General features: G+C 41.0%; 2 protein-coding genes across 7 annotated transcripts in view; both read left to right on the top strand.

Moving 5' to 3' along the window:
- The window catches only part of LOC145440866 (uncharacterized), a 194,380-nt gene that overhangs the window by 115,729 nt on the left and 51,133 nt on the right, over positions 1-27,518 (top strand). The gene's annotated exons all lie outside the window — the stretch shown is intronic.
- Positions 3,352-27,319, top strand: LOC145440871 (uncharacterized). Of its 6 annotated transcripts, none has more exons than XM_080318641.1 (5): positions 3,353-3,861; positions 13,921-14,016; positions 14,141-14,293; positions 27,092-27,165; positions 27,218-27,319. In XM_080318641.1, the coding sequence occupies exons 1-5, from the start codon at positions 3,810-3,812 to the stop codon at positions 27,236-27,238; spliced, it is 396 nt and encodes a 131-aa protein (XP_080174767.1). In that variant the 5' UTR covers positions 3,353-3,809; the 3' UTR covers positions 27,239-27,319. The 6 variants fall into 6 exon arrangements, with proteins under 6 accessions (XP_080174772.1, XP_080174767.1, XP_080174769.1 ...); XM_080318645.1 differs by lacking the exons at positions 27,092-27,165; positions 27,218-27,319 and adding exons at positions 18,359-18,432; positions 18,485-18,566 and having other exon boundaries at positions 3,354-3,861; positions 14,156-14,293; XM_080318640.1 differs by lacking the exons at positions 27,092-27,165; positions 27,218-27,319 and adding exons at positions 18,359-18,432; positions 18,485-18,566 and having other exon boundaries at positions 3,359-3,861.

The raw sequence follows: 27,518 nt of genomic DNA, 5'->3' as shown, positions 1-27,518 counted from the left end.
AATCGCCCAAACGTAGGCTTCTAAACTAAGAAACGCACATGATTTCAAGTTGGTATTTCTTCACTGGCATAAAATTTTTCTCAGCGGGATGGTATTTGTCTTGTGAGGTTCAGATTGCAATGACAGGAACATTCGGCGCCAGTCATTTAGGCGCCTATGGACAATCAAACCTATATGTATTTTGTATATATAACGAAGTCTTTGGTCAGGGCATAGACCCTTTCGCCCAAGGTTTTCTCGCTGCCGATCGTTCTGGCACACTTCTTGGAGTCGCATGTTATATGGCCTAAAACTTGATTGTATGTCTTGGTGGGTCGTGGCGCGGTATTGGCCCAATACCCAATAATAAAGATACATAGCTTCACTTGAATTCACGGCGCGAAATTTTTTTGAAAAAATTGCATAAATTTTCAAAAAATACTCTATGATTTATGCTAATTCACGAAAAAATTTTGGGCCGCTTTCGAGCACGCCCCCCCCCCCAATTGGGGGTTTGGGGTGCGGCAGTTACGGTGCTGACTGTGATCGACTATCGCATTACCCACTTTTCTACAATTCTGCACGGAAATCGACTTTTTCATGTCATTTTAACGCTTTTTCTGACTTTCAATTTTATTAAAAAAGAGAACAGATCCTCTTAAAAGAGGACTTATGACCTCAAAGCGCATGCTTTTTTAATTTTTTCAATTTCTAAATGTCACAGAAATTCAAAACGGAAATGACATTACTCGGTCCACGAGTGTCTTTCTTTACAAACTGGTACTGAGAACGATCCACTTATGCATTATATCCATATTTCCTAGGTCAATGACAGTGACATGCGACCCCATTTTGGTCGCTTGCTTTTTTACATAGCTACTATCTTCTTTTACTTTTCATTCAGTGTACATGCCTTCTCTTTACATCGCCTTGGCGAATGTGGGTGTCTGATTCCAAAGACGACTCCAAGTCGTTTCGACACCTTCCTATCTTTTCATTATATCGCAATTTTGCGATGCATTGAACTGATAAAAAATACTAATAAACCGAACGACTGTGGTTCTCAAACTGGGGGGGGGGGGGTGGCGTGGAATCATCTGGAGGGGGCGCGAAGCTGCAGTAAACTGAAAATATATTCGCGCTCGGCACGATTTGCCTCCAATCCGTGGTTAGTGCTCAGTCTACTGTCCAAATTTCATATTTTACTATTCTCTCGTCAATAGCCATAACCTTCAATGCCGTCAGACTATTCGTCGGGATTGCTAGCATTCTGATTTCTCTCTTGGATTTTTTGTGATATCACGATGAAGGGGGCACTGGCGTAGCCAGGGGGGGCGAAAGGGGCGGTCGCCCCCCCCCCAAATTTTTAGAAAATTTTCGTAAAATCAATAGATATTAGAGTATTTTGGGGCAAATGTATGCAACCTAAAATTTTTCTTCGCGCTTCGCGCGATTTAGTGACCGTTCATGTCTTGATTTGGTTATCGGTATCACGAAACAAATTTATTCCGCAAATACCTATTATTGAATTTAGCTGCATTCTCAATTATGAGAATACAACAGTACCAGTAGATACACTAGAGTAGCCCGAGGTCGTTGGGTTGATTGAGTCTGTAGGAGTGTCAGTTCAGTATGGGGTTGGGGACTGATAGCTCCGGCAACTTCCGTTCCGGGACACACGAGGATATATAAAGTATGCTACATGCTACTCCGCAAAGTGCGCTCCCAACATGATTGACCACCATAAAACCGACCCATGTATTCCGAAGCCTTCGATATAGATTTTCGGGTGCTTAAATGGCTGGCGCCGAATGATCCTGTCCCTGCAATCAGACCCCTCCAACATAAACGCAACTGGCACAGGAAAATATCACCACTTCCCGTTAAAAATTGCTAATTTGAAATTGAACGAGTCTGATCAAAGGTGTTTTTTAATTTGGTCTGGTATGTATCAGCGATTTCAATCTTTAAAGTAGCGTCAATCTCTACCAGAGGTTACGAACAAACCGTGCTTCAACGAAGTAATAAGAATGGACACCACTTGCTCATATAGACGTACCAATATTATTGATCGAATTCTTTCATTTATTAAAAAAAAATTTCCGCTCCGCGCGACTAGGGCCGAAATTCACACTGATTGTTCATCACTTTATGTCAGCGATTTGGGCTCATCCGTGCAACGACCGCCTAATAAGCTATAGTTGGCAACTGGAAGCTTCCATAGGGTATGTCTGTGTGTGCGTCTAAGAATCGTATGTATAAAGGGTAGTGATGAAATTGCCTATGGCAGGATGTACGGTTCTGCGAGATGTTCCCACGAGAGAGCTCCCCTAAAGTCATAATCCCCCACCCCACCCCAAACAAAATAAAAATAAATTGTTTTTCTGGCTACGACCTTGCGTGTGCTCAATCTCTTGAGTGGTGACAGCTTTCTACGCAAGTCATGAAGTAACAGCAATAAATGACAACTGTCCCGTCCGGCGTCCACCCTCTAGAACAGGGGCGGCCAACCCGTGGCCCGCGAGAAGGTTAGAGAGGCCCGCGGATTAATTCTCGAAATTACTAGTATTATCAAAAAATAAATTACCAAAACCGAATAACTAAAATTTGATTAGCCTGACCGCGAAATTTGGGATTTTGCCGACTAAAATATCAGTTCTGAGTTCCGACGCATTGGCGTAGCCAGGGGCCAGCCACATTTTTCGCAGATCGTCGTATATGACTATATAATGTACAATATTTCGCGCGGCTAGGTTGGGGATCCACACCAAGTCTTCATGTCGTAATTGTTATTGATTTTGATGCGTATTAATATAAGTATTGTTTTCAACGTTACCTATTATCCGGTACGATTCCATCGGAAGACTAAAAAAGGTCATCAACATTCAAGTGGCCCGCGCAATGGTTCGTAAGTCTCATGTGGCCCTTTGGCCACCCTGCTATAGAAACTAGTCTTGCCGTGTGGTATGAACATATAGCTCAAGATGTATAATTAATTGTCCCCTGAATGTTTGATAACATCACTTCTATCAGCCTTGCCGGCAAATCTGATAATGAAAACGTATTTACAATATGCAAAGACCAATATAATGAACCAATTTCATTCATTAACCATAAAAAATTTTTTCGCGCTTCGCGCGAAAGTGTTGTCGTCCTGGTTTTCCACAGTCATCGTTTGATCACATCCGTCTGTGGAATATATATAACTATCGCCCCAGATGTTGTGTTAATCATCCAATAAGCGCCCAAGTCCATCGATTTTACCTATTTTTTTCCTTATCTTTAAGGGGGGGGGGGCATTTACGTCATCGAATTTTTCGCCCTCCCCAAATATTTTTTCTGGCTACGCCCTTGGAAGGGGGTGCGACATTTTTCACTCTCATAAAGGAAGGCATGTCTAATAAAGTTTCAGAACCACTGCTATATGATTAAATAAAAATATTGCCTTTTGGCTAATAATCTCCATTTAATATAGTGCGGCCCGCGAATGGATTTAGATGTTGAATGCAGCCCGCGAGCCCAAAAATTTGCCCACCCCTGGTTTATACCATAATCAATAGCCCTCATAAATGGAAAAAGATGAGTAATCGTACTTTCACAGCTCTGTAGATTATATACATATACAAAACAATCGATTACGATAACTTTGAATATTTTCAATATATTCAATTACGACTACAATTACTTGAAAATTCTGTAATCGTCGTAATCGATTAAGATTGCGAATCACGACCAATCCCATTTCTGTCGAGAACAATAGTAACACCATTCATATCATACCTTCATTCTTTTATAGAAAACGATTAGTCTATTCAGCTAGATACAACAAAATGAAAATGATGTTTTCAGTACCCTGCCTCCTATGGATGTGCGTTGGATCAGGTACGTTGAATTAATTTATACTAATTTCTGTACCTTAATCAGAAAATCCGTGAGTCTTTCTGCTATATCCTTGTAACATGTTGTACAGACTTTGAACTCAGACTAATGTCTTCGCTCTTCATGATTGATGGAAGGGAGCAATTGCATTTAGTGCCTTTGTATATGCCTTGTACACCGAGAAGAAATCTTTTGGAATATTAGCAATATGCTGTATTGCATTATAACCTTGAAACTGACGGAAACGTCAGATGTCAGTCAGGTAGGTATTCAAGGAGACCTGCGCTTCAAGTATTATGTGAACCGAAAGTGAAGTATGGCTTCAGTTATTTTCCCCAGAAAGTCGCCGTATTCGAACTGCAGTTACATAAGTTCTACCATTCTACCTCGTCCATCTCTGTGGTGCCGAGGCCACTCGTTATCAGTCATCATCACTTCACAACCATACTGGTCGAGCTTCTGCTCTACGCTATATCGGTATGATGGTTATATCAGTATATTTACAACACATCTACCACAGCCCTGATGACATTCTCGGAAAATTGATAGCAGTACCATGCCGTATGCAATACAAGATTAGTATCATTTGATTTGATATGAAGCGAGTTATAACTGACAGGAACTACTTTCCTACACTCTTGTGGATTCCGCAACCGTGATATATGCATGAGTGCATCTTCATTAATTAGTCATCGGATTACAAGGGGACTGTACAGTGTACAGTACAGACATGGGGTAATCGCGATTAGTAATCGTAATCGATTACGACGATTACAGCATTTTCAAGTAATCGTAATCGCAATCGATTACATTCGAAAAAATTCCGAAGTAATCGTAATCGTAATCGACTACTTCCCATATCTAATCGACTTCTTTGTGAAAGAACGATTACTTTCTATTTTTACAAGGACTATGACATAAAGTGAACATTCGTGAACAGGGAAGAGATATTATACCAGGTCGTGATAGCACAAACGTCTGATTTTCAAATGCCATTGCTCATTATTACGTCAGAAGTAGCCTATTAGCTTTGTTAGTCATTACGTAAGAAGTATCCGCAGTAAATAGATATTTGCTGTACGTACATTAGTGTGCTTGTAAGAATACCCGCTATGCTGTATATCAGGTTATCGACACGTTCCACACGCCAGTACCTCGCAGCATGATAATTATTCGTCACTCTGCCTAGTTTAAAATAGTAACTTGTGTATTGATGTTTGGTTATGCTTTGTTAAACGCTGTTGATGTTAAACGCTGGCCTATGTAGTACGTATACTTACACCGGGCAAAGATTTGAGATTTTGTACTCGTCAAATAAAACATTACGGTTTCCAGAACGAAGCATTAAAAATCAACAGCTGCTGATATATATCATAACCGAGCCGTTTTGCCGTTTCATCGTACCGACAGCTTGCAGTGCATTATCTGTATTAAATTGAAAGCAGAATTTTATGTTATCTTCATCTTATTCTCATATGACTCTACTGGAAACGGGCGCCAATCGTTATTTCACAATTCTTTACTCAACATTGGGACCTGACGCCATAGCCAAATATAATATATAGTTAGCGGGGGTTGTAGCTAGAATCAGGACCAAAATAGCAATTCTTCCCCCAGTCCAAACGTTGGTCTTTGGCACCGATGGGGTGATATTTTCAAGTCGAAGACTGAAATTCGTCAATAATATTGGTAATTGCATTATATTATTATTAATTTCTAATCCTTGATGGTCAGATTTACCTGCAGAGAAGGGGTCACGTAATCCATAGTTATAACGTCTGGTATCTTGTTATGATTACTTTTGTGTGTGTTGTTAATTCGTGACCTCCGGTCTGTTATATAATCAAAAGATATTGTTGTATCCCAAACGTAGCAGACTAAAAGAAAAACTTTCTTGAGACGCACACACAAATTGTCGTGCGTTTAATGCTCTGCTCTATCGACTAATTTGAAGGGTTCCAACTATACCATATCGATGTAGGTCGGCTAAATCGGGTGGTAATTGTTCGTAGGTTCATACAACATGTTTTTGGAAAGCATTGACACAATTATGGCATAATTTTACAACTTAAAAAACACAATTTTAGTTTATTTTAAAGCCTTTGTTTAAAACACAGTATAAATCATGTTTTTAAAAAAGTGTTTAAACAACCATCTGTTTTAAATGCAACCCCACTATATATTATCTATGCTTCTTTTGTTGAGGGGGAGACGTATACATTTCAAAATCAAGCTTATCTAGAGACAATTTTCCAGTTTATTAAATCTCGCGAAAATACTCTATAATTTATGTTGGTTTACGAAACACTTTTGAGTCCCCTTCGAGCTCGCTCCTCACCCTATTGGGAAATTTGGGGTGCGGCAGTCATGGACCTGGCAAGAAGGCAAATCGTTGGGTGCGATAAATCGTCCTCTATAAAAATGGGCAATGGGTACATTATGACGTAACATGCAAATGACGCATCTTTTTTAAAGGAAGGTAGGCCTTTTCAGCGCAATCCGTATATTGTGTTCCAATATAACTTCTAATATGCAAAATAAATGTAATGGTGAGTAATCGTGATTAATTTTCCAAAGTAATCGTAATCGTAATCGACTACTTCCTGATTTTGCTGTAATCGTAATCGTAATCGCGTCATTCAGAAGTAATCGCAATCGATTACATTCATGAAGTATTCACCCCATATGTCTGCACAGTACCGGTAGCGTACAACCGAGACCGGGTCAGTATGGTGATGAAACGATTATGCGCATATATGTTGCAAATTTCAATGAGAGTAGGTGTCGTTGCATCATGTTGTAGCAAACTGGGTGACGTATCAACATTTAATAAGCAATTATTAATTTTGCAGGAAGCCACCCCCGACTAACTGTTGAAAGTATGCTACGACCACCCTCTCCCCGATCAAATATATATACTTAGATATTTACTGACTTTTAGTAATTCTCATACCTTTCATTTCGCCTTCCACTTGAAGTAGTTTTGACATGTCTTGGAAATTACTACTTTTACTTTTATGACACAATAAGGATATCAAATCAAAATAGATCCCGTAAGCCTGATAGATTTTTTACAATAGACACGGATGCATTCGTTATATCAATTTCGTTGTTGTAAATAACTGTAACTGTAAATAACTTCAAATTACAGAGGTTCGCACCAGGGCTGTGGAGTCGGAGTCGGAGTCGGAGTCGGGGTAATTTTCGCTTGATGGAGTCGGAGTCGGAGTCGGAGTCGTGAAAACTATAATAGCTGGAGTCGGAGTCGGTGGGAAAATACTGACTGGAGTCGGAGTCGGAGTTTGTAAGAATGACCCTGACTTCGACTCCGACTCCGACTCCAACTTCTCTATCATGAAAACATTTGCTTTCAAAGAATTTTCAATATAATTTTTATGTGCCACCAATCACTGTTATTAATAACCATACAGATCAGGTGCGGCCAGCCCGTGGCACGCAGGTCAGATTTGGCACAGAAGAAGGTTAGGTGTGGCCTGCGAGGTAATTCTCGAAATTATTTATGACATCAGGTAAAATTGCAAGGCCAACCAAAATTTGATATCTCATGACCGCGAAATTTGATGATGACTAAAACAACAGTTCTGACGCATTGACGTATCCAGGGGCCAGCCACATTTATCCCAGATCTTTGTATATGACCATGGCATAAAGTATAATATTTCATAGCAGATTTATTTGACTTGAAATTTTTCTCGGTACTTCGCATGATTCATTGTCACTAGATTTCTTGCATTCAGTATTTGAGCCCCCTTCTGAAAATTATAAATACACATTATTTACAGAATTGAGTCTAACTATATTCGCAATTAGGAGATAACGTGTCGTCCAACATGCGGCTTCGCTTGTGCACTCGCAGCGAGATCGTCGACAAAACATTTGCACAAAATGATAGAGGCATGTTCACTGATACCGTCGATTTTGCTATGTCTAAACGTCGAATAACCCTGTCCTTGCCAAATGAGCCCAGTAGTATACAGATGCGACCCCCAATGTATGTTAGCGACAGATTTATTGATATAGCCTAATTCAGTCGCTATCTTGCAAAAAGATTTCGCGCTTCGCGCGACCAGGGCCTGATTGCGCACTGCACAGTTGCATGACATATTGTTATCAATTTTAGAGCGTATTAATATAAGTCTTGTTTGCAATGTTACCTAATTCGGTTCGCTCCTATCGACGACTAAAAAAAGGTTATCAAACATTTCAGTTGCCCGCGCAATGGTTCGTAAATCTCAGGTGTCCCTTTCGCCGAAAAAGTTGCCCACCCCTGATATAGATAAAATTCGACATTACTTGCAAATTACAACTCAGTTGCAGAGGGGAAGAAAATCACAAGATGCGTTTTCGCGATGCAGTCAAAATTGATGCAATTTTGGAATTATACCATGATACTGTGACAGAGCAAATGCATCGGCTGGTTTTGTAAAATTCTAAAAATGATGTAAATATGACCAAACGATGCTTCCCACTTGACAAAATTAAAAATATATGTAGTGTAGCTTAGCTGTTTGGGTCGAACAAATGATTAAGAAAGACTTCAAGTCCCAATCCTTGAATACTTGATTAAGTACATGTAGACTAGACATAGGCTATGGTCTTTGACTACTTTATTAAATTCCATTTATGATCAATGTCTATTAGTAGTAAGAGTGCGTGTGCTTGTAATCAGGGTAGTGTGCAATGACAAAATTAGTAAGTTCAATTTCTTTATTAGTTGCTGACTCATATACAAAAGAGCTACACTTGGATTTTTTATCTACATTTTTCTTATACAGGATTGGATATCTGCCATATTTGAATGATTCATACAATTCGGGATATTAGAGAGTTCATGTTATAAAAACTTGAAAAAGGAAGGATATTTATCAAATCTTTCTTTCATGTTAATTGCATAGTGGATAATTCGAGCTGTGCCACAATGAAACAATTTAGCATGTCACCGTTAATCATATGTTTGCATATGTTTAATGGTTGTATGATAGTCATTCAATAGACAATGTGGCATATAATTTTCGAAGTAAATTGGTAATAATGCTGGAGTCGGAGTCGGGAGTCGGAGTCGGTACGTTTAAAGTGCCAGGAGTCGGAGTCGGAGTCGGAGTCGGTGCGTTTAAAGACTCAGGAGTCAGAGTCGGAGTCGGAGTCGGTATATTGAAAATGTGTGGAGCCGGAGTCGGTGGTAAAATTTACCGACTCCACAGCCCTGGTTCGCACACAGAACGTGAAAGTAAACCTACAAAATAGTTTCAAAATCTTACCGTTAATTTGAGTCCACATCGTATTTAGAGCTCGATGCTCGATGACTGTCGGATAGCCGACGAGATACTGTTCCACAAATCAGGTCCGGCATATTTGATAGAGCGATGATCTTTATTGTCTACCTCAGTGGTTCTCAACCTTTTTTACCCGCGGACTCATCTCAAGCTCGCCAGTATACCCGCGGACTCAAGCTATATATTACTGAAAAATATATTTGTTTTTCCATTCAAGAGAGTGTAATACGGTATCAACAAAAAAATGAGCTAAAATTGAGTCAAGAAAGCTTTCTTAAATCTGTCTTTCCACATCTGTCGGCTTTGCAATTCAAGCAACTATTTAGTAATGCAGTCCACATCTCTAGTTCCACTTATATTAGACAACTATAGATTGTTTCTGTGATTAGCACATGTCCCTACGATTTGTAATTTTCCAAATAGTCTTTAAGTGAACAAGTCGCCATAATCAATTACCCGCTCGCAACGTATATCGCGCCGGAAACCTGTGCAATGTGCCTACGTGCAGGACCGTAACAGCACTTCGTCAGCAACCCCTAATAACGAAACGTTGGTCTTGGGCCACACTGGCCATAAACCTAACTTCTGGTGGGCTTTACCCCCAGACCTCCCCTTCCGATACCTTTTTACCGCTACTTCTCAGCGAAATTTTTGTACCGTTCATTCAGTCGTTTTGTTCCGAATAAACCGCGCGAGGCGCGAAAATATTCCATAATTCATGATTGAATCGGTCAACATGATCGGGGATTGCATCTGTATATATAGCTGTAAATTTTTTATGCTATCTCTGCTCATGCATTCAGATTTATCGGTCGAGCTGAGTGAGACGTTTCGGAATATGATATAATGATATAATTTTTCTAAAAAGTTGCATAAATTTTCAAAAAACACTCTATAATTTATGTTAATTCACGAATAGTTTTAGCCCCCCTTCGAGGTCCCCCCTCAATTATGGGGGTTTGGTGTACGGCAGTTTCGGTCCCGCATACGTGTGTATAAAGAGCTGTCCCAGGGGTTTATACCTGGCATATTCTGTATGTGAATTGTTAATAGTGAACACGCAGCATTAAATTCCGAGGCCATTCGTACTAAATTCAAGTCAATCCGACCAAAATTGTAGAGTTTATGACCGTGATAGAATTGCTTATGACAATTTTAGCAATAGGCTACCTCGAACATTAATGTAGGGCATTTTGAAAACTTCCAGTTGGCGATAATAGGGGTTTTATACCTGGCGTGATTGGTATCAAACCAGGATGATGCGACAGATGTGCAAAGCATACCCGTTTTGCCTGTGATACTTGCAACCAACTGGTTTGCCCAAGACACAGAAAATCTCAGGAGAACCAATAATGCTTGGAATGCTGATCAATTTGTAGTGGTGCTGTTTCGTTGTTCTTGCGTTTGAAATATACGTGGCCAAACATCGCTTATTGAGGTATCTCTAATATTGCTTTCAAAACTACATTCACTGCAGTATAATTTATTAACTTGCAGGAATTTCGTATGCCCCTTATCAACAAGAGGTAACGGCACGATAAGAAGCATATAGAAAGAGATTCAAACAAAATCCAAATTGGCAAAATATGACGTAACAATGCAATGATAAAAAGGAACGGTAGCTGGCCAAAGTCAGCTGTACCGGTACTCCGCAGGGTTGCCAGATTGGCCCTTTCGGGGCCAAATTCGTGAAATTTGGCCTTATTAGAGACAGTTGGCCCCAAATAATAATTTGGCCCCTTGGCCCTTTATTTTCAATTTTTGGCCCTTTTTGGAAACAGTTGAGACATACCGTCAAACCAACTATTAAAATAAATCTGTCTCGCAAATTGGGCTGTCAAAGATTCGAGTGGAAACACTGTAGAAGATTTGGATTTGTTTTTGTAGAATGTAGACTGTGTTGGAATTGTAAATACAGATTTGTGAACAGGTGGACGAAAAAGCAGCGAACATGGCTGGAAGCTATGTAGCAGAAAAAGTCTGAAGAAGAGCACCCTTATAGTCAGGGTTGCCATACCGTCCTTATCTAAGATTTGTCCTTATTTTGAAGGGCCACGTCTTAGAAAACTCAACTGTCCTTATTTCTAAGAAATGTCCTTATTTTCGACTTTCGTCCTTATTTTGTCTTATTTTCAACCGCTACAGAACTTCGATCGTTTTCCTCTGGTATCTGTGTTGCATAATATCCTAAAATTAGGCTTTTTCGTCGAGATTTCATGACACCATAAAGGAAAGGAATTCACCACAGGAATTCACTTTTAAGTGGTGAGATAGCTGGGGCAGTGAGTGGTGGTATAGCAGTTTCGTCTGTACCAAGCTACCGCAGCGGACGTCATTTTAGTAGTATATAGCAGTACCAGGTTCCTGCTGTTTGGTCTACATCAGAACAAGCTCAAGCTGTTGGGAAGGCAGCATTTATTGCGTAGTGAAAAAAGGCACAGTGCAGTCGACACATTGATTAAAAGCAGTAAAGCTATAAATCATTGATAAATGTTTCAAAATTATATTGAACTTGTGCATATAGTTTTACCTACAAATAAAACTAAATCAGATTAGTTTAAATAAACAGGCGTAAAAACGTTTTTCGTGACGATTATGAGAGAGAGAATTCAAAGGTAGCTTGAATAGCGAGTGTTTCGCACATAGCAATATCTGGAATTGTGACATTAACCTGGAGGCCATAGGAAAGACCGCTATTTAAACTCACATTGATACCCCAAAACACAAGAAGTGTGTCATGATGATTAATTTAAGCCAGTCGATGAATATTTTTTCCACAAGTGTCGATCAGCACCAACGACTACAGACTACAAGGCAGCTGCAGCAGAGGGTACCTGGGCATTCCATATTGTCAAACACCAGCAATCATTCCTCACCAACGATTGCACATCGCAATTGTTCAAAGAAATATGCCCCGATTCCAACATTGCAAATAATTTTCTTCGGCCAGGACCAAGACTACGAGCATTGTTACTGGAGTTTTTGCTCCATATTCTCAAAAATGATTTTGTCTAAACCTGGTGTACGGCATTTTTCCATCTTGGTTGACGCCTCTAACGAGGTGCAGAAGTTAGGTTTATCACCCTAGGGGCAGGGGGGAAAAACCAACGGTTTTTTGGAGGGGGCTGACGTAGTGCTGTTTCTGCCCTGAGTAAAGGTAAACCGAAACCTAGACCTGAGCTGTCGTGAGATCCATGAAGCACTTTCTAACAACAAGGAGTTGCTGGAGCAGATTGTTTCTGGTGAAAAGTATGGGATGGAATGTGATATGCCACGGCTCGTATAAATACAAAGTATGTACAATAACGCTTGTTGATGCTAATCTATTTTTTTCGACTGTCCTTATTTTTGGGTCCAGGTCGATGGCAACCCTGCTTATAGTACTTAATGATTGATAAAAATTTCAAAGAAAAAAAATCAACATAACCTTAGAGTTTTTTGGTGTGAAACCTAAAAATTCGGTAGATAAGTTGGATAAGTTTCAAATGTAAAGAAACTATTCTCTCGATGTTTAATTAGAATTCATAAAATTTAATCACTCTCATATTATAGCACAAAAAGTATTATTTTACGATTTTATATTCAGTCGGAAAAGGCTTGAAATAATGAAGAAGTTATTGTAGTTAGATCCAGTGTAGTTGCAGGTAGTGGATTTGGTGTCCTACAACAGTATCAACAATATAAAACTGGAATTACAGGTGTCTATGGGTAATGTTGCAGCGTTATTGACGTTATTGAACAATTTGGCCCTTTTATTGGCCAATTTGGCCCCCTTTCCGGCGCTGTTTGGCCCTTTTTCGCAGAAGATGTCTGGCAACCCTGGTACTCCGGTAGTCATAATAAAGGGATAATAGAGAATCAAATTATACAATACTCAGAAGACGTGACACAGACAATCAGCGGAATATATTAATGGAATATTGAAAGATTGTACACAAACTCTTTATCCTTTTTATGGTGCCGTTAATTCCTGATAAGGGAAACCCGAAAAGTCAGCGAGGTAATAAATTCTACTGCAATGAATGTATAGTTCTGAAAGCACTATTGAAGTTGAGTGCCGCCAGTCACATATGTGAGGTATCTATGCATTTTTATGACAGTTATTAAGGTTACGAACATTTCAAAATAGGTATTTTGCAAATCACTCAGCCTAATTCTCAAATCGGAATTTGACGAAACCGGACCAGAACGGGGCTCATTCACTTTCGGACCAAAAAGCTATTCTCTCCGTAAGGCTGCAATGACTTTGGTCTGAAAGTGAACGAGCCCCGTAGGTCTGCCAATTAGATATTCCAAAATCATATCGGAAGTGGAAGAAAAAGTGTGCCGAGCCGATTAAGTAACTGAAATTTCCTGTGTTCGCGGACTCACCAAAGACCTTCCGCGGACTCGGGGTTGAGAAACACTGGACTCTACCATATGGCAGACAGATGGTAGACAGGTGGTAGACAAAATACAGATGTTTTCGACTTTGATGTGTATCTGAGATGTCTATGTACATTGTACAATATTGTTTCACTGAGATGCGCCAGCACCGCTGAATTGTGTTCGCACTGTTCGCCTACACGTCAAAATCGTTTATTATCTGAATACGCAGTTCTGAAGTCTGAGGGTCAGCATTTATTTAACCGTCTAGCCAAAATTGTTAACTTATAATTATATTATTGTAATTTCAGTTTAAATAGGCTCATTGTGGTACAGAATTTGAATATTGCAACGAAAAACACATTCATATTCGCAATTTATTCACTCTAAGCTTTTTTTTCAGTTTGTGGCCTACAATGTTTCAGTGGAGCGTCGTCAAACTACCATTTGACTAGCTGTCTGTTTTCCGTAACTCAGTGTGTGAACCTTACATTACACGGTGAGATGATATGGTTTCTGGAAGTCGTTGTTATTTTTGCTGTGTTTCATCGCAAGATGTCATAGGTTATGCAAACAACTGTATATGTATATGTAGCATAACAATGGAAATTAATTATATCTAGGCTTAAAGCCTCCAGACCAGACCTGGAAGTCCTGTTTTGACACAACGGCCGTGCACCAATTGGCAGGATTGAATGTAAGCTTGAACGAGGACGACGGTTGCCAAAAGAGGACCATTGGGCCGTATTCAGAGGAGTACTGCCTTTGCTCCACAGGTAGGAGTAACAGTCAACCGCTACTTCCAAGATTAGAATAATCATTCGTCTCGTGACACGATGACTCGAAACCGCATATCGTATATGTTAGCAAAACGTTACGAATTGCTTTAATGTTTGAGCGATTCTAAGTGTCACAAAATACCAACACAAATATTTCTAGTACCTGATTTTCCACACTAGCGCTGCGTCAAATACGAACAAACTTTCTCGTACAACCACAAGATTAACAGCGCTTGCAAGTGCACACCGGTATTCTCAAAGCAACGAAAACAAAAATTAGTTAATTTCAACTGAAGACTTAATTATCGTATGGGTCACCTGGCGACATGTATCGCAGCAATAAGCCGCTAACGACCCCAGCGCGTCTCTAATCGCGAGCGCAAGTCCAGAAATTTATTCGAACAACTATAATTAAATTTTGAGCGTATCAATTCAGTCGATTCGTTTGCTATTTCCGGCGTGATGGCGTTGCCAAGAATGATTTCTGTGAATTCCTTTCCTATTGACAACCAACTACACCTACAGAAAGAAAAATGGAGCCAGTACGTCAGATATCAACTAATCAAATATTACAATCTGAAATCTGTTACGCGTTTTCGAATCAAAATCCGAATTCACTCCTAAATAGCTTGAATAGTATTCGAAGATGCTTGCATACTTCTAATCCAAACCTAATACCACGAACGGTACGCGGACATATGAGCATTCAGCATGCGACATAATAGCATGTGACATAATAGCATGCGACACTTCGGCATGCGATAATTTTGCATACGACATATGAGCACATGGGTTAAATTGCAGGTTAGGGTTCGATTGAAGGACGGGTTAGGGTTATGAATGGGGTTAGGATCAATGTTCCTTCTAAGCTGCGCACGTGTGCAAATGCGCAGAGCTGATACGGTCTCTAGGCAATATCATCTCCCTCTCTCTCTCTCTCTCTCTCTGTTGTCCAAGGGTCTGCGTAGTGAGTTGGTGAGTGCCCAGACTAGTCAAAAATTAGAGGAAGCATTGGTTAGGATACACATAAGGATTAACTTCATGGTTATAGTTGGGGTCAGGGTTAGTGCCATGCTGTCAGGGTAATAAAGTGACATGCTGAAGTGACCAAAGTGTCCCATGCACATTGCACAACTGTCGTTTTACATGGTTCTGCATGCTCGTATGTCGGGCCACCATCACAAACTTTTAAACCCGAAGGCGCCCAAATCCTTCAAGTCCTGGTTTACCTTGTCCATGTCCATGCTCATACCCGTGCGTTGTGGGTATAGGCAGCGAGCGTCACCTCGCGAGGGCAAAAGGGCTAAATCCTGCCGCAGTGCGCAGACTTAGCAATGTGCAGACACACGCTCTCCCTTATTTAAACAACTGCTTCGATATTGATTTTATATGCTCATGGTAACGTAGACTTAAGGTTCTTGTATAGTTCCGATGCCAGGGAACGGCTCCAGCGACCAGTACAAGGTGAACTCTCTACAGCAGGGGTTCTCAACACGCGGCCCGCAAACTCTTATTCTGCGGCCCGCAAGATCTTTGATTATGAAAGCAATCACTGATGTGGTGTTGTTACAGATTAATATAGCTACTTTTAGCTCTCTCATCGCACTGTGTCTGTTTAATTCATTGATAAGGGCAAGTTTTTGTTGCAGTCAAATCCGTGGAAAGTTGCACATATTTTTCACAAAAGTTGCACTTAACAGTTGTATTTGTGGACAGGTTCCTTGTAATTATTGGGGCATCAGATACTCGAATCGATCGGTAATCATGATACTGTAGCAAAACTCAGTGTTGGCGACTTCAACGAAATCAATAGCCTGAAAAAATTGACCCAGTGAAAATAAAATTTTCGGTGGTCTATCCTGAATGTACGTCAAATCAGAAAAGACCTCAAATTAAAACGACAGTGAAATAATCAAGCGATCAATTTACATATGCATGAGTTAGCATGAAAAATCGAAAAAGTTGCAAAAAGTTGCACGAAATAAAATGGAGAAAAGTTGCAAGAAGTTGCAATATAAGATTCCTCCAAACAGCTTAAAACACCATACTGCATAACTTCTGATTGTTTAGAAAGCTGTAAAAAAAGTTGCAAAAGTTGCAAAAACTAACATGATTGATAACTCATTCTGGTTTCTTGATGCGCTCGAGTTGGAATTCGTATACTGTTTTGATAATCGGTTTTCGTCTGATGGACTTTGGTTTAAGAGATTCCCTCTGAGTAGTACACTTATAAAGAGTGTTATCGTCACCACCACTGAATTGGAACAGATCGCGACAATGAAAGGGAAATGGAACCACGAAAACTGAGTTTTCGATCGAGTGTGGATCAATAAACCAGCTTTCGCAGAGATACATTGAAACCCGATGTGCCATATTTGTCGAAGAACACGTGCCGGTACGAAACGAGGAAGCTTGAAACGATATCACTGACAGTTTCATCCGGAGTTCGAAGTAGGGATACATCTCATCTTATGACAAAACGTTGCTAGATAAGTGTCACATCCAGCAATCCATATTTCAAGGCTAAAGTCAAGAAGTCACCTTGCGAAATAAAGATTTGAGAAAACTTCAGCAGACTGTGCGAATTCCCTGTTTCCAGAATTTAGCAACAAAGACAACATTACCTGGCAAATCTTGAAGCTACAGTTGTCTGATTCAACCATGTCCAAATCAGTAACATTAACGTCGGTCAATCTTTTATCGCAGTTTCTGAAACAAGCTGCTGCGCGTAGGCTACTTTAGCCTAGCATCGGACAAATTCACCGACTGCACGGACATTGCATAGCTCATATCACGGATGCATTTTTTCAGATTAGACATTTTCAGAGTAAATACTAGCAGGGCAAACGTTTGGAGGGGACAGTTGTTCAGCAATGACGAGGTTTTATCGACGACCCCCCAAAAACATCAACATGACAAAGCTGATTTTTGAAATTATTGATGGGGCTCTAGCCATATGGTGGGAAAGGAAATAAATCGCTTTGACTTACTTACGTCACTGGAACATAACAAACATATTCACACAAACAACAGCACTGCAAATTTGCGAACGCTTGTTCATTAATGCTTTAGAATAGATAATCAGTAGGGCAAGTTTTTGTTGCAGTTGAATCCGTGGAAAGTTGCATTTATTTTTGAAAAAAGTTGCAGAAGTTGCATTTTGACCACACTTTGCTCGGTTGACTAAAAAAAAAGGTCAACTTCCCAGATTGACTCATTTGGCCGTGTATTTCACCAAAATCGAAAATACTTTCATGAAAAATCGAGAAAGCCGCAAAATGTTGCAAAAACTTGCATGAAAAAAATGGACAAAAGTGGCAAAAATTTGCACTATAAGATTCCTTCAAACAGCTTAAAACAGCATTCAACATATCTTACGAGTATTTAGGAAATTGCCGGAAGCTGTAAAAATACTTGCAAAAGTTGCCAAAACTTGCCCTAATAATCAGATATTAACCGTCCGTATACGACTGGTAATTGCAGTGAATTTATTAGTAGCCTACGATCACATGGTAATGCTGTTCTGCGGCCCGCAGCACTTTTTCATGGTATAATGCGGGCAGTTATACATGGGAAGTTGAGAACCCCTGCTCTACAGCAACTACAGCAAGGTCAATTTATTTGTGATGTAACAATGGAGGATCAGTGGATCGTGAAATAAGTGATTTACTGGCTGCTCTCAAAAGTGACATCGGCCTACCGTCAATATACTAGGCTTACCATACGTCCTCCGGTTTTTGAGAATTCTAATCCGGTTTTACAAGTTGCAAATTTCTGAAAAAGTGTCCTCTTTTTAGATTTCCAAAATATGGTAAGCCTACAATATACGTAACATAGTGTGATTTAATCGACACCGATTACTTGATGACTTAAAATTGACTCGTAAATTTTGCTCCGAGTCACGAGTCAGTACACATTTCGGAATCGCCGAGATAAGTCAAGTCAAGTCATTTTTGCAAAGTGACTCGAGTCAAGTCAAGTCATACGAAACAACTGAATCGAGTCATACTAACACTGATCTGTTCACGTTACCCCGGTAATCCAGGCTACTTTCCTTTTCAGATGCTTGTAACGGATCAACTGCTTCGCACGTCAACAAAATTCTTGTTGCGATTCTTTTCGTTGTCGCAGCCTACGTCATGATGTGAAACGTGGGCGACTTCCCTTTCATTAATCCACGACGTCTAGTTCGTTAAATTTGCAGTGTGATTCGTGTTGGTGGTTGGTCTTCAAACTTTGTTATCGGAATAAATTTTACAGCTGCAAAGAACTATGGATGCGGCTGATTACACGAGCAGTTATAAGTAAAAGGTTTTTATCGTTACCTATATTGTTATGTTCTTGATCTTGTTCGAACAATAACTCAATACGACGAGGTTGCAATATGAAATCAGTATATATTAACAGCAGAATAACTTTAAGACAGGCGACACGATCCAGAGTGCAGTTAAATGAAAGACCACGAGACAACAGAACACAGGGTATAAATACGAAGCAAGACACACGAGGAAATAATGATTGGCGGTAATTACTAATCCTAGACAAACGATACCAACGTAAAATGCACGAACATAACAGTCCTCCCCTGTAAGTTAGGAGTACAAGGTAATTTACGTTGGCCGATAGAAATCAGTTTGGGTCCTAATTCTAAGCGGATAACGTCTGCCCGACGTTCGAGCAGGACTAGTTGCAGGACGTTGTGCCCTATTCCTGACCAATGGTTGCTCAGCTTGGGACTGTTGAGGCTGAGCAACTTCCTGTGTGGCTGTATCATGACCAGTGGAAATCAAGCGTGGTTGAAGTTGGTTTTTGTGCCTCCTCCAATACCCATGATCTGTTTTTACAATGTACACAACACGCCCCAGTATTTCCGTCTCCACGCCAGCAACCCACTTTGGTCCGATTCGGTAACTGCGAGCGTAAACCGAGGAACCAATCTCAAAATGAGTGACTGATTGTCCAGGCGTAACGGGTTTCGATTTGTCGAAGGGCGAGCACAGACTTAAAAAATTGCGCGGCTGTCGACCATGTAAAATCTCGGCAGGCGTTTTCCAGTCTATGCCCGGGTGCGGTGCACATCGGTACGTAGCGAGAAGTGTTTGGAGCGCGAAGTTGAGATCTTTTCCCCCGTCGCAATTTTTTATCAATCCAGCTTTTAGAGTCTGGACGAAACGCTCCGCTTCCCCGTTAGAGGCATGGTGAAACGACGGTGATACGATATGGCTGATTGCCAAATTAGAACAAAACGTATCGAATTCATTCGATGTGAATTGCGGCCCGCCATCCGTGACAATTGTTATGGGCAAGCCCTCGATAGAGAAGACTTCCCTCAAAGCGTTGACCACACACAAGGTTGTGGTAGAACCGACATTCATTACTTTAACGAAAGGATATTTCGAATGCGCATCGACGATGACAAGAAACATTTTATTGTTTATTGGACCTGCGAAATCCAAGTGAATTCGTTCAAAGCTTTCAAAAGTTTTTGGGCATTCGCGATACTGACGATCAGGCGCTTTCATTACCTTACGGCAAGCGTCGCAACTCTTAACGAGATTTTCAATGTCGCGATTAATGGAAGGCCATGCGATGTAACGTCGGGCCATCTGCTTCATTTTCGCGATACCCCAATGTCCTTCGTGCAATAATGATAAGACTCGCGAGCGAAGTGACTGCGGAATTACTACGCGCTGAAAACCATCAATATTGAGCATGACTATGTCTTCGTGCAGAGAAAGCGAATGTTTGCGAGTCGAAAACCAAAAAAAATCATCAATGGGCACCTTTGGATTCCAATTACCATGTGTGACAGATAATTTTACTAGTTTCATGATTTTGTCCTTCAGCGTCGCGTCGCGAATTTCATTGCGAGTTAACGGTAAGCCATCGAATGCCATATTAATAGCGTGAACGATCTCCGCGTTTTCACGAATTTCCAGTTTGTCAAACTCAGGGTCTGGACCCTTTGGTAGGCGAGATAAACCGTCGGCGTTTCCGTGCTGATTAGTCGGTTTATAGCGAATATCGTATTGGTAAGCCAGGAGCGTTAGTGCCCATCGCTGTAAACGTTGCGCTGTAATCACGGGAATTTTCTTGTCCGGCGAGAAAATAGCTAAAAGCGGTTTGTGGTCCGTCACGAGCGTAAATTTTCTACCATACAAGAATTGACGAAATTTAGTGACTCCGTAAATGATTGACACAGCTTCCTTCTCGATTTGAGAGTAGGATTTTTGCGAATCTGAAAGTGTTTTCGACGCGTGCGCGATCGGTCTCTCTTCGCCATTGTGCTCGATTGAGAGGACAGCGCCGATTCCGAATTGAGAAGCATCAGTTGACAAAATGAGCTGCTTGTTTACATCATAATGAGCCAACTGCGTAGCGTCGATTACGTCGTTTTTGAGAATGCGAAAAGCTGCGTCACAGTCCGTATTCCAAATGAATTTCGCGTCTTTTTGAAGAAGACGGTACAAGGCAGCGGCTTTATTCGTGAAATTTGGAATAAACGCGCGATAATAATTGACTTTGCCCAGGAATGCCTGTAGCTGGCGAACATCCTGAGGTTTAGGCAACTGTTTGATTGCTTCAACGGATTTGTGAGACGGGCGTTTGCCGTCCTTGTCGATTATATGACCAAGGTACTCGATACTACTTTTGAAAAATTCACATTTAGCGAAGTTGACGGTGAAACCGTATTCGGTGAGGCGCTCAAAGAGTAGCGATAAGTTGCGAAAATGATCGCGTTCATCAATGCCAGTAACGATTATGTCATCGATAAAACTAGCAACACCGGGTAAGCCGGCGATCATGGCATCAATACAGCGTTGAAAATTAGCGGGACTAGATGCGACTCCGAAACACATGCGTCGGTAACGGAAAAGACCGAATTGCGTGTTTATGACACACAAATTCTTCGCATCATCATCTAATTCTAGCTGAAAATAAGCATCGGCAAGATCAATTTTCGTGAAAATACAACCACCCTGTAACTTGTGAAGGATTTCATCCAATGAGGGCAGGGGATGTTGATCTATCTGAATTTGTTGATTCAATGCTTTGAAGTCACCACAAATGCGTACTGATCCATTTGATTTAGTGACGGCAACAATTGGTGCTGCCCAATCACTGTAATTGATTGGTTCGAGAATACCTTGATTGACTAATCTATCCAATTCGGTTTGAACAGCGATTTGCCTTGCGAAAGGCAAAGGGCGTGGCTTGTTGAATTCGGGCTTGGCATTAGGTTTCAAGTGAATTGTCACCTTTGTCTTGGTGCATCGTCCTAATACATTAGAGAAAACGGAGGGAAATTTGGACTGAAAAGATGCCAATTTGTCGTTCGAATCAGAAATGTCAATAGTATTACGTGATTGCGATTTGACCATCTGCGAGGAAATTGCATCCAAAGCAGACGTTCCCTTAGCGGTCATGGAGAAAACATCGCTCCAATCAAGACCAAAAATGTTTTGCCCACGGTGTTCGTCAAGAACTACCAATTTTAAGCCAACTCGAACTTCAGAACCCACCTGCACAGTTACAGTGCAAATACCTTTCACTTTCAGTGGCTTGTCGCCATACGCTACGAAAGAGCAATGGTATGCTGAGAGTTTCCGAGAGCCCAAAGTTTTGTACCCAGTCAATCCCACCATGGCGGAGGGTGCACCAGTGTCCCACTGTGTCGGCAACGGAATGCCGTTGATGCTGGAGTTGATCCAGAGCTGGTTTCCCACGCGTCGATATAGTTGATCGATGTCGAAGGAGAGGAGCGGCACTGTGCAGAAATTGACGGATGTGACCTGTTGCGTGATACTAGGTTTGGTAGACATGCAGACAGGTTTGATATGACCTTTACGACCACATTTCTGACATACTGAATGTCGATATTGACAGTCTTTTCTCTGGTGATCGATGAAACAGCGGCTGCAGGATTTCAGTCTTTCCGGGAACTTGCCTTGGATGGATTTGAAGGTTTTTCCCCTTCTGATAACTTCCCGTCATTTTGTTGACGATGGAAGCGTCTTTACTGCTACTCTCGCCTTGGATAACCCTATCAGTTTCCAGCGTTCTCACGTGGGTTGCGGCTACTTTCAGAACGTCGTCGAGGGATGGATTGGTTTGTGTTAGACAATGCCGTCTCACATCCGCGTGCGGCGTTTCTTTAATGATGAGATCACGCATTAGCTCATCAACGTAGCTCTGATCACAGCCATCTCTTGAGCATATGAAGTTGCAATCTTTGGAGATTCCGCGTAGAGTTGCGATCCAATCGGCGTATGACTGTCCCGGCTGCATTTTGCAATAGCAAAATTCGTACCTGGCAGCTTGAACATGAATTGAGTCCTTGAAGTGTGTAGACAACTTCTCAGTCAACGCGTCGAAGGTTTGCGCACTGACATCAGCTGCGCCAAACAAATTACGTAGGAGCGAGTACGTTTCAGGTCCAACCCATGAGAGTAAACACGCTCTTTTCTTCTCCATGTTGGAAATGCCGTAAATTGCAAGGTGGTGGTTGAATCGTTGTAGATATTGGTCCCATTTCTCCTTTGATTTTACGAAAGAATCAAACTTGGGAGCGGTAGCTTCAGATGTTGACGCACCGGGACTCAACCTCTGCGCCAATTGCGATATGGCTTCCTCATGCTGCAGCTTTTGCTGTGCCATATCTTCTTTGTGCTGCGCCATCTCCTCTTTGTGCTGTGCGCGTTGTTGGTCCAAATCTTCTCTGTGCCGGACATTTTGCTGCTCCAGCTGTGCCTGTTGTTGCTTCAGCTCTTCTTTACGCTGTGCTTTTTGATTTGCCATTGTTTCATGTAGGCTCGCCATCATTGCCTGCTGCTTCTCGAGCAGCTTCAATATACCTGAATCCATGCTTATCTTCGTCGCAGAAATAACTATGAATTCCACTTCTGACACCAATTGTTATGTTCTTGATCTTGTTCGAACAATAACTCAATACGACGAGGTTGCAATATGAAATCAGTATATATTAACAGCAGAATAACTTTAAGACAGGCGACACGATCCAGAGTGCAGTTAAATGAAAGACCACGAGACAACAGAACACAGGGTATAAATACGAAGCAAGACACACGAGGAAATAATGATTGGCGGTAATTACTAATCCTAGACAAACGATACCAACGTAAAATGCACGAACATAACATATATAATCAAGCCAAATTAGGAAACGAGAATTACTGCTTGTCAGTAGGCTTCAATGTAAATCCGTGACTGAAAAATAGTAGTATTTATCAGATTCCCGCCATAGTGTGAGGTGTAAGTCAGGTATACGGTACCTTAGGCCTAAGGTTCTAAATTTTGCTTTCACAGCCATTCTAACAGGTGAAAATGAGTCAAATACACCAATCCTCATTGACATATATCTCAGGGATGTAGTGAGTTCTGTTGAGTGAACCCTCTTTTCGGAGTGGCTAGATCTGATCTATGTCCAAATGAATGAACTCCACACACCCCAGAATCGCATTTCAAATTGTCCACTTGTGTGGTTCGCCACTGTCGCGGATAGTACCAGCGAACGATGCGAATTTAAGTCGACGTTGGCACTACTTTTTCTAATAATAGAGATTTCAGGCTTGCTGATCCATAGAATTCGCACAATCGTCAAATTTTGATTGGTTTGGTAATGTCACAAATTTAGCACTTTTAACCCGGTCGAGCGATTCCCAACTGCGATGCCATGCACCTCCAGCGGCGTAGCAGAGCCACTCAGCGGTTGTGGCTCTGCGGCAGGTTACAAGGGGGCGGCAAAATGTGCGGTGATGACCTTTTTTATTTTAGTCAACACAAGGCAAGGTTTCCAGTAAATATTATTGAAAAGATTGAAACTATTTCAAAATTGGAGCGGCATTTTCAACGAAAGTCAGGGCGGTAGTTTCGACTGTCACATAAACCGGGTATTGTCATCACAAACTTTATACTACAAGGTCCTAGTCAAACATAACACAGAGTACAAGATACCAAAGTATTGCGAGATTCTCACACCAAACATTTGAGTAATCATACTTCATTTGCAAGAGTCGGACCCTGCAACACAATAGCTTAGGTTATTACCACCCGAAGGCGAGCAATTTTCGACCGACGGATGTACCAAATTTGACAGTCTATATCAGACCTGGGTAAAGTGCGGCCCACGACGCGATTCTGACAGACCCGCGAAGAGTAGCCTGAAATTTAGAACGTATAAAACCTAGTTCTGACTACTAATCTGTGGGAAATAAAACCAGAGGCTCTATAAACTGAATTCGTTTACTCATAAGTCTGCTGTTCATCTGTGTACGGTACACTGACTACGTATAGCCTAGTCGTAAAGTATGGAGTCAAAATAATTCAAATAAAGCAAAGTATGCCGTAACAATTAAAGTCTAAAGTAAGTGTTTTCAGATAGTTCAAAACTTGTTTGTTGCCGTTGTTACATGGCGAATTTATCGGTCCGTGCTCTAATTAAGTTGTATGTAATATGTTTCCAATCCATAACACTGGCCGACATGATGTTTGTTTTTTGGCCAAAATGATGACTACCAAGTCAATTTTCGTACGCTGATTACGAATATGAAGTCGCTTTTCTTCCTTCACGTCAAGATTTTTTATAATCTGTAGTTTAAAATTTTGCATTTCAGTGCTAAAAACAGCCTGTTCTGTGACGTATTCCTTGCTGTTAGGTCATAGCTATCACTCTCGTGACGTCATCAGAAGTACCTACCATAGGTAATCAAGTAGAAGCAGAAGTAACGACGTCAATTTCTACTCAAGTAGAAGTCAAAGTAACTTTTTATAAGTATGTAAAAAAGTAAGTATTCTAGGCCTAGATTTTGATATCAGTATCAATTTATAAATCTTTTCTTCCTCTCAAAACATCACCAAACTGCGACATAACGAAAAGATAGGAAGGCGTCGAAACGACTTGGAGTAGTCTTTGAAATCAGCACCTACCTGAGCCTAGGCGATGTAAAGAAAAGGAATTCACAGCACACTGAATGAAAAATAAAGCGACATTGAGGCTGTGAAGCATTTGAAAACAAGAATCTTTAGCATTTGGTGTGCCCATGGTCTGGAGAAAGCCACATGCATGGACACGGAAAAAATTGCTACTTTTGCTCATGCGGTTTTCTTTTGGATTCAATATCAAAAATCAGCATGAAATTCAATATCCAATTTGACTTTCACAATACGACCGATTCCTCATGGAACAGATGTCACAATTCCGTTGCCTTCAAAAGTTTTACCAACAGGTAAAGAGGATTCTCGGTGAAGAGTGCTGAAGTGCTAAAGAATGTCTCCAGCATGAATGTGATGGTGATCAGCAGCCATAAAAAGTTGAATCAAGCTGAACTAAATAACTTCGTCATAAATTTGAATTTGTCAAATTATTCTGCTCTTATTGTAGGTTCCAGATTGAAAGCCAAACATATACTTGGCACTGATACCACTGTCGCTTGGTAATGCATCGTGATAGAGAATACACCCGCTTCTTTGCCTCCGAATCCTCTTTAGTCTATTGCGTTGATGTTCAAGGTCTCATAGAGTCGTTGGGAACTGTGAATTGCGCCTCTTTATTTGTGCACCAAGCCTAAAAGCTGTTTTGTTTCACAATACAAATCAATGTGCTTCTATCCCTGTAGCTGGTGCAACTGGCATCAAGGGGTCTTACGAGAATATGAAACTTTTGATTTCAAATTTGGAATATAGTACTCAAACGTGTTAAGTTTCCGTCGAATTTGAATTCCTAAATATGCTACAGGTTCAACTGTCTAGAACAGTGGTTCCTAACCTGTGGTACGTGCACCACTAGTGCTACGCGAAGGTCTTCCAGGTGGTACGCGAGTAGATTCTGCTTTTCTCGACCGAAGGGAGTAATTAGTTCAGTTGAGGTTGATTTTGAGTTTTTTGAAGCCGTCGTCTCACGCTATTCCCCAGCTGCTAATTTTCCCTTATACGTGGGAATGCGGGCAAGGATTTTCATCCCAATGACTATCAAGTCGAAGAAACGAAACCGACTTGTTGCGCCCATACCTGAATTTCGATGCGCTGTGAGCAAACGTATGTCACGCATCGACAAGCTAGTGGAAAATAAACAAATGCAGCCATCGTATTAAATAAATTGACATTTGTTGTGTGTTTTTATTTCATTATGTTGTTCTTCTTGTGACTGGTAGTGAAAAAAACAATTCCATACATCCCATCAACCCTGGCTGATAATGCCTAGTTCAGAGGTGTCAAACTCAAATGGCATCGCGGGTCGGATCGAAGTCATGAAATCGCTCGCTGGCCGGACCAGTCAACGGAATCCAAAATGTTGCCTCGTGCCATTGCTTCTGGAATACTTTACTATCAAGCATAGATAATACACGGACCGTAGGGGCTTCATTCTAGCGAGTCACAACACCAATATTTGCGAGCAATGAAATTGATGAAAATACGATGTTTGTCCGGTTGAATACAGTTAAGAACCGCTAAAACAATGGCATTACCGGCGATACAAGGTGAAATCAGTGAACGACTAGCTACTCTCAAAAGTGACACCGGCCTACCGTCAATATACATAACATAGTGGGATTTAATCGACACCGCTTACTTAATGTCTTAAAATTGACTCGTAAATTTTGCTCCGAGTCACGAGTCAGTACACATTTCTGAATCGCCGAGTTGAGTCAAGTCAAGTCATTTTTGCAAAGTGACTCGAATCAAGTCAAGTCAAGTCATACGAAACAGTTGACTCGATACATACTAACACTTATCTGTTCACGTTACCCCGGTAATCCAGTTTACTTTCCTTTTCAGATGCTTGTAACGGATCAATTGCTTCGCACGTCAACATAATTCTTGTTGCCATTCTTTTCGTTTTCGCAGCCTACGTCATGATGTGAAACGTGCGCGACTTCGTTTTCGTTAATCCACGAAGTCTAGTTCGTTAAATTTGCGGTGTGACTCGTGTTGGTGGTTGGTCTTCAAAGTTTGGTATCGGAATAAATTTCACAGCTGCAAAAGAACTATGGGTGTGGCTGATTACGCGAGCAGTTATAAGTAAAAGGTTTTTACCGTTACCTATATATTCAAACCAAATTAGGAAACGAGAATTACTGCTTGTCAGTTGTCAGTAGGCTTCCCTGTAAATCCGTGACTGGGACAGTGTTGGTATCAAGTAACTACCTTCGAGTTACGAGTCAAGTCAAGTCAATCGATTTTCGAAGGTGCCTCGAGTCAAGTC

This window comes from Botryllus schlosseri, chromosome 6 (assembly GCF_051294905.1).
Source record: "Botryllus schlosseri isolate E-star chromosome 6, Bs_hap1, whole genome shotgun sequence".
NCBI lineage: Eukaryota > Metazoa > Chordata > Ascidiacea > Stolidobranchia > Styelidae > Botryllus > Botryllus schlosseri.
The sequence above is the reverse complement of the archived record's forward strand: the minus strand, read 5'-3'. Positions and strand labels throughout refer to the sequence as shown.

Coding starts and splice junctions, on each gene's coding strand:
- LOC145440871 (XM_080318641.1), top strand. CDS start 3,810: ATGAAAATGATGTTTTCAGTACCCTGCCTCCTATGGATGTGCGTTGGA. Junction 14,017..14,140: donor TGTGAACCTTACATTACACG/GTGAGATGATAT, acceptor AATTATATCTAG/GCTTAAAGCCTCCAGACCAG. Junction 14,294..27,091: donor GTACTGCCTTTGCTCCACAG/GTAGGAGTAACA, acceptor TTTCCTTTTCAG/ATGCTTGTAACGGATCAATT.